The 7,955-nt window shown below is 41.2% G+C and overlaps 1 protein-coding gene across 2 annotated transcripts; it reads left to right on the top strand.

Moving 5' to 3' along the window:
- Positions 1 to 5,253: 5,253 nt before the first annotated feature.
- On the top strand, positions 5,254 to 7,574 carry LOC145999403 (uncharacterized). Of its 2 annotated transcripts, none has more exons than XR_014443383.1 (2): positions 5,254 to 5,317; positions 6,577 to 7,574. XR_014443383.1 is itself a non-coding variant. In XM_083136353.1 (2 exons), exons 1-2 carry the CDS (start codon positions 5,320 to 5,322, stop codon positions 6,956 to 6,958), a joined length of 426 nt encoding a protein of 141 aa, XP_082992479.1. In that variant the 5' UTR covers positions 5,294 to 5,319; the 3' UTR covers positions 6,959 to 7,574. The 2 variants fall into 2 exon arrangements, 1 of the variants encoding a protein (XP_082992479.1); XM_083136353.1 differs by having other exon boundaries at positions 5,294 to 5,363.
- The last annotated feature ends 381 nt before the right edge of the window (positions 7,575 to 7,955 follow it).

Genomic DNA, 7,955 nt, shown 5'->3' with positions numbered 1-7,955 from the left:
GTCGAACGGTCCGGTGTGTCCCGGATTTCTTGTAGTCCCTTAAGAAGCTGAATAAGGCCTGGAGGGATGTCTGGCTGCGCTAGTTGAGTGAGGAGATTCAGCATGGACGCTTGATCTACAGTCGGAGGGTCAGCTTGGCGTGGTGACGGTCGAGGCGCGGGTGGGCGATTGGCTCTTCGCTGCGGGGCTGGCCGCTGGTTGGTCGAACTGGCGGATATTCTGGGACGGTAATCACGGGCTGGTGTCGTCACCGGGACGTCTTGTCGAATTGGCCGTGGTGTAATCTGGCGTTTGGGGTCCGATGGGGCCCGTCGATCGTTCCGTATTTTCTAGAATAGGGAGCAACCCCTATAACTTGCATAATGAGCAAGGCCGCAATTCGCGCATCTGGGAGGTATCTCTTGGTCCTTATTTGGGCAGTCTGGAAACTTATGTGGCCCCGCGCACTTCACACAGCGAGGCGTCGCAAAACAGTGACGTTGCCCGTGCCCCACCCTTTGGCAAGCATGGCATTGTAGGATCATTTTGGAGTGGTATTTTTCGACTTTTATGTCGAAGATACCCATCTGTTTAAAGGTGAGAATCTGACGAGATGTCTGGTTATTAGGTAGGACGACCAACACGAGGGGCAGCGGTCGTCTGGGCGTACGGGAACTCAGGTCCCCTGGATTACTGCTCTTCTGGCTGCGGTCTGGTGCATTCAAATGGCTAACACTATGGATGGTAAGTCCATAGTAGTTAGACAGAAACCTTTGAATTTCTTCGGGAGTGGCGTCCATCGGGAGGTTGCGTATTACAACCTTAAGTTTTGCTGCAGCTGAAGAGCCGTATGCAAATCCAATTTCGTTTTTCTTCAGGTAGTCACAAACCATTGTGAAATCCGTCTGATTATAGGTAGTTACTCGGCAGTTCCCTCGGGTGTAACGAAAGTGACACGTTATGCCGGGTAACTTATTGATTGTTATTGCCATATCCTGGCTGGTCGTATTATAAATAGTAATGCAGGGAGGCCTGCGTGTCTTCTCAGGAGTGACGTGTTGCTGCGACGCTGAAGTGGCGTCATCGTCAGGCTCGCTGTCGGTAGCTGCATCCTCTGCTTCTGCTGATTCAGGTTCAGGTCTCTCTTCTCGGGCTCGTTTCTGCCGTCTCCCCTCATTCATGGCTGGGGTGTACGGCGGCGAACAATGCCGTTTCTACCGGGGCGAGGAGTGAAGTTCGAGGTGCTTCCACCTCGGCATCTCGGTGGGGGGTGAATATAAGACTGACCGGTCAAGGTCATCTATAACAGGGAGAAAGAAAGCTTACTGAAAAGTGTCACTGTTGCTAACTATTCATTTGGAAAAAGTACAGGCTGAAAAAAAATATTTTCGAACTTTTTAAAAGAATGAAACGAAAATGTGAGTTTAAATTTCCCTGTTTTTTAGGTATTTTTCATTAAATTTCCCTTTTCCCTTTTCACCCTCAAATTTCCCTGTGCCGAGGGAAATTTCCCTGCTTTTGGCATCACTGCACAGAAGTCGTGACGCGATGTATTCAACACGATGCACACAAACAAAGTAGTGATGGGTCGTTCCGGAACGAATCGTTCCAAAGGAACGAAACCAGCAAGTGAACGAATCGTTCCGATTCCGGAAGTCAGCTGGAATCGAATCCGGTTTTGTTTTGAGCTACTGCGCCTGCGCCGTTGTCAACACATGCGAGAAACTTCTACAAGCAGCTTCTCTTGTCGTATTGTTCCCTTACTTTCCCGTTATCTGCCTCAGCATTGAAAAGGCACTCCGAGGAGAGGGAGGGGGGGGGAGAAGGAGCAAAGTTTTATTTTGCCCGTTGCGAGTGGTTTGGGCTAAACAGCAGGGACAATGTGAATTCTGCAAAATTCTGCCCTGGCTCAGAGAAAAATTTCCCTCCCATGTAGCAAAATATTTCCCTTTCGACTTGAAAATTCCTGGTCTTCCACAACCAAGAAATACAACAATAAAATAGAAAATAAATTATCCTTACTTTCAGGATTTATCCAGAACTTCTTATCTAGGAGGGTATAAATGATGTAAAGGCAAATTTAACACCAAATCAGACTGATTGATTGATTTAATTTATTTTACATAGCTTTTTGTGCGACTTTTGGCTAATTTGCGAAGATGAAGATGAGTGATGATTGATGAATGGACACTCACAAACATCCATGGACTCGAACCCGGGACCCCCTAGTATCGTAGCGCGATGTGCTAACCCCTCCTCCACGGGGGCCGGCTACCAAATTAGATGATTGTGAATAAATTTAAAGGGGTCTGTTGCGAAAAAATATATAGCCGTGTTATTTAGAGGTGAATAAATCACTGAGTATGTAGTTAATTTATTTTCTTCACGTTGGACAAAATCTGCTTTATTTGAGTTATAGTTATTGTTAATTAATATTTTTACTTGAATGTTGTTACACTTTTTAACTCAATCACGATCAACTAAGTTCGAACTGAAAGAAAATACATTTCAGGTGTTTATACGTCACCAAAGGAAAAAGGTAAGTATTATTTAATGCAAGACGTCTAATTCCACCGTTTCTTGCACATTTTAGATGTTTCGCCCTTTTCCCTTCCTTCGCTCCAAAGTTTCCCTTTTCTGGGAAAGTTTCCTGCTGGGACCATCGCGGTTAAACTCCTCTCCCTCCTTCACCCGCTATTGAGGTCAGAAGGAACCAACCAAGAAGCCAAGATAATAAGAGGGCGTTACTACAGTTCTTAACTCGCTCCAAGCTCCCCAATAGGGTGACTGTACATTTGAAGGACTAGTCAGTGAGCCTTGGTACGAGTTTTTGGAATCGGAACGAGAATTTGGAGTCGGAACGAATCGTTCCGAGGTTTCGTTCCGTCCAAACAGCCTGGAGAGAGGCGAGGGTGCGGGTGTGTTTGAAATACACCTGCGCTTCGGAAAATCAAATGTTCGCTGAAATCTGAATCTGAATCATAAGAACATTGAATTCTAAAAAGAAAGGGACGTAATTATGTATTTGAAGTTAATAAAAATACATCTAGATTGAGAGAAGAGCGTAGTAATCATTTGGCATACATGACAATTTAATTTATTAATTACATTCGACGGTTACATTTTTCATTATTCTCCCCCCTTTCCCTCTTATTACACAACTTTTATCAAGAATAGATACAAGGTAAAAAGAAAATATCAATTATGAACCATTCTTGTTGTCGACATAAAAGAAACATTTTTCTTAGCTTTATTTCCATCGCTTTTAGTGTGATTACTATTTGTTATAGCTAATATCAATAATAAATGGGAATAATATGCATGATGATAATTTTCTCCTTTCAAAGTAAAGTATAATTTCATATTGTTGAGCAGTGCAGCCGCGAAGTGTAAAACGCTGCAAAACAACATTGAATGGGCCCATCCTTTAGCCGCGTGTAATTAACAGGTCGTCGTCAGCACAAAACTCCATCCTACATTCTTTTCAATATCCCCCCACCTCCTCTCCTGGCAAGGAGGAACGAAACATGAGCCTCGTTCCTCGGAACGAGAGGAAATGATTCCAGGAATCATGATTCCGAAAAGGAACGAGTGAACGAAATCATGGTGGAACTGGAACGAGACGGCCGGAGTCGGACCGACTTCCAGTGGAACGAAAGGAACGAAGGAACGAGTTGGAGGAATCGATTCCTTTAGGTGAGCGGAACGAAAGGAATCGAATCCACAAAAGGAACGACTTTTCCCATCACTAAAACAAAGAGAGAGTAAAGAAAGCAGCAGGCCGAGTGAGCATGCAGCACAGTTGAGACAGTGTTTCCAACAACTGGACTGCAAAGTTCGCTATTGTCGCTAGATCGGATATTTAAGTGTGTGCGGGATGGGGAATTTTTTTTAACCTATGAAACGAATGTTCTGGGTGGGTAAAAATTTTCCATTTTTCGTCTAAGTCGGGAAATTTACGAAGCGGGAAATGTTGAAATTCACCAGCATTGTAAATATCTCGAATTCTAATCATTACTTTCCCCTCAAGTAAATGTTTTTGCATTTCTGGAATAAAAATTGCTATTTTCAAGAAATGCCACTTCTGAAGTCTGTATCGAGATCCCCCCCCCCCGGCCGATCCGGGAACAGACTTTCTCGAGTTCCTGCACACCCCCAGAAATGTGCTTTAAAAATGTGAAATACAATGCAAAAATAGGCTATTCTAACTCTGAGAGAATTTTAATATAATTCGAGATCAGTAACGGCACACCAAAAAATATTAATGTCGAGGTGGGAGAAATTCCCACGGGAGCAGACAAATTTAATATATCTCTAAATGTTACGTGCAAAATTCATTTTCAATATGAAAGTTCACGAATTATTCAATTTTCCTTCTCTGTAGGACAGCTGCCGACTAAGGAGAGTTGCGTGCGGGTGGGTGTGTTTGGGGGGGGGGGTCCGCCTCTGTTTGGCACCATCAGTTTTTTTATTAGTGCTTTTTCCAAAAGAAAATGCAATTTTATTTACTACGTTTGAATCTTGGAGCACCTTTCCATGTGGAGTGAAATCAAACCAAAAGGAGCATAAAAGTTGCGGAAATTGAAAACATATAAACGGGATAATTGGAATGTTCTATCAGTAGCAGCCGATTTTCACAGAACCTGGATTCCACTTGAGGCCATTATCACTAGTTTCGATTCAGTCGGCTCAGGTGTACTACCTGCATTACTGACAATTTTCAACTGCCACAAAATGAAAATATCCCCTTTCCCTGTTCCTAGTGGAAGTTTCGTTCATATGGCAATACTGCGTGACTACTGCGATAAGTTTGTTCTCTCTTGCTTCCCCTTTCTTGCGCTCGAGTGCCACGTTGCCATCTGAATAAATTCCTGCCCTTCCTTTGTTGTCAAACCTTTATCAAGGTCAAATATTATGTCTAGTTTTTCTGTGTCCGTTTTTCTCTTTCATGACGATACAAACACTTGCTATCGAATAAAGGAAACAACTATATGTTGAAGAACGACGCACAATTTGGCAACGCATGGCCAACAACTGGCTTGCAAATCTTCCATGCTCCCTCCCCTCTGCTCGCTTCTCTGTCTATTTTTATAGAAAGCGGTATATCTGGTCGCACACCAAATCGAACACAAGCCCCACCCCTCCGTGGTCTGACGTCACGGCAAATTTATTCGTTGTGAAGATTTCTTAGCATTAACACACGGAACTTTTCATGATGTAACAAGTCGAAGGGAGCAAGCAGCGGTGAAGTTGCGGGTGCGAAAAGTGAGATCCCTCAATCAAGCTGTGCGTGCGTAGCATGTATTTCTTGTCAACCTGCTCGAAGATGTACGCAAAGGTATGGTAGCGAAGACTTCATTACCTTTCAATGAGAAAGCACGAATGTGAGTTTTGGAACTGGTTTATTGACTGCAATTGCTTATGGTCGGATTCATTCTGCACACCGTTCCTCTAAAAAAATATATAGCAGTTAACTTGACAACATGAATGTGAGATTTGGAACCGATTTGCCGGCTGCAGTTTTTTACGATTGTCTTCGTTATGAATATTACTCCGCTAAAAAAAAGTGAGATTGAAAGATTCCTGCGGTCTGTTTTCAGAGGAATATATGAGGAATTCTGTGACCTTGTTAATTTTCTTCCATGAAAGGGAAATAATTACAGAATTCTGTCAACTTTTGAAAAAAAAAATATCGGATCGGTAAAATTATCGGTAAATAAACCGATATGCCGATATACCGATATGCTTATATCGGCCGATACCGATAGAGTACCGATTAATCGGTCCCATCCCTAATAGAAACATAGATTTTTCTCATGAAGAAACTTAATATGGATTTGAGAATTCATAACAAAGGATAATTCAAGTGAAAAAAGTGTGATCTAATACAAGAGGAAAGAACAACATGATACCAAAATGATCAATTTTATCTTCCTGTAGTATTCATGTGTAGTTTCTGTATAGATGTTTTAACAAAATGAATGAATATAGTATTTGAACCTCTGATTTTTTTAATATCATAATTAGGACTCCTGATCACAAGTAGATATGGATGTAATAACTCTTGTTTACTTTGCAACAGAAAGAAGACGAAGAAAATGAGTGAATTTAAATGTGAGAGGGAATGACAATATTTTGTCACACTATTGATATGCACAAAGATTTATGGCCAACCTAATGAAAATTACAGCAAAAATATGGATATTTTTTTACTAAACTGTTTAGAAAATATTATGTATTAATTCTTGAAGGAATAATATACATTAAATTAGGCACACACAGAGGAGATGTACTACGTAGAACTTTAAGCAAGAAATGCAGGCTTGGCTGAATTCCATGCAAGCGAAATTAGTCTGGCTCAATATCTCAGTGGTAGTGCAATGGCATGGAATGCCAGAGACATGGGTTTGAGTCCTGGTCGAGCCTGCATTTTTCACTGAAAGTTCTAGATAATAATATACATGTATTTATCTTTTCATGAGTACATCACCATCAAAAGTTTATTCTACTCTTCTTTCTTTTCATTGATTTGCACATGTCAGTCATTCTCATCATTTGCTCAGAAAGTGAACATTTATTTGTACCATATTTTTTCAGCTACCTGATCAAGAACTATGTGGAGGAACAGCTACAAGATGTCCCAAGGTCAGTTCCAAATTTGCCAGGGTCTGCAGGAAACTTAACAGAACAAGAGCAGCCAAAAGAAATTACAGAATGTATCAGTAGAGAAGAGCAATGTGAGGCTGAACCTGCACCAAGAACCCTTGCTAGCAAGTCACATGTTGCTGGTTCCAAGCCTAATAACAGGAGAAAGCAATGTATAGCCCCCATTTCCAACAACACTTTCTCTGACAAAGGAGATCTGATAACCCATGAAGCTGAGTGTAATACATATACGAGTGTCCACACAAAAGAGAAACCTTTTAATTGTTCAATTTCCAACTATGATTTTGCCCGTAAAGATCATTTAAAAGAGTAAAAGTTCACACTAAAGAGAAGCCTTTCATTTGTTCAATTTGCAATAAATATTTTAGCCGTAAATATAATCTTAGTGTACACATGAATGTTCACTCAAAGGAGAATCCTTTCAATTGTTCAATTTGCAACAAAGGTTTTGCCCATAAAGCTAGTCTTAATATGCATGTGAGAGGTCACACTTTAGAGAAGCCTTTCAATTGTTCAATTTGCAACAAAGGTTTTGCCGGTAAAGTTAGTCTTAATGCACATGTGAGGGTTCACACTGGAGAAAAGCCTTTCAGTTGTTCAATTTGCAACAAAAATTTTGCCCGTAAAGTTAATCTTAATATGCATGTGATTGGTCACACTGGAGAGAAGCCTTTCAATTGTTCAATTTGCAATAAATATTTTAGCCGTAAAAATGATCTTAGTGTACACATTGTGACGATTTTCTATGCGAACTCGATTTTCAAGTATAATGTTAAAAATCCCGCATCGAATATCGTCACATTTCTCCTCATGTCATTCCGGTACGCTTCGCGTCAGTGTTTTCAAATTCTACTTAATTGACTGACCGATAGAGGTCACTAGTGGCTTTCCCTGCTTCACGAACTCGATCGACGAAAACAGAAGTTCCTTTTCAGCTCGCGAGTCGCGAGGGATTTCTGGTGTGACGTAGTGGATTACGAGAGAAGTAGCGACTCGCGGAACTCAGTGTGCTTCTCTCTCTTTCTCTCTTCGATGGCATAGTTCAGTGATGCCAAAAGCAGGGAAATTTCCCTCGGCACAGGGAAATTTGAGGGTGAAAAGGGAAAAGGGAAATTTAATGAAAAATACCTAAAAAACAGGGAAATTTAAACTCACATTTTCGTTTCATTCTTTTAAAAAGTTCGAAAATATTTTTTTCCAAATGAATAGTTAGCAACAGTGACACTTTTCAGTAAGCTTTCTTTCTCCCTGTTATAGATGACCTTGACCGGTCAGTCTTATATTTGTCGCATTTCCCAGAAAGGCCTCAA

Source organism: Lepisma saccharinum, chromosome 15, assembly GCF_977018435.1.
Source record: "Lepisma saccharinum chromosome 15, izLepSacc3.1, whole genome shotgun sequence".
In the NCBI taxonomy this organism is placed as follows: domain Eukaryota; kingdom Metazoa; phylum Arthropoda; class Insecta; order Zygentoma; family Lepismatidae; genus Lepisma; species Lepisma saccharinum.
The sequence above is the reverse complement of the archived record's forward strand: the minus strand, read 5'-3'. Positions and strand labels throughout refer to the sequence as shown.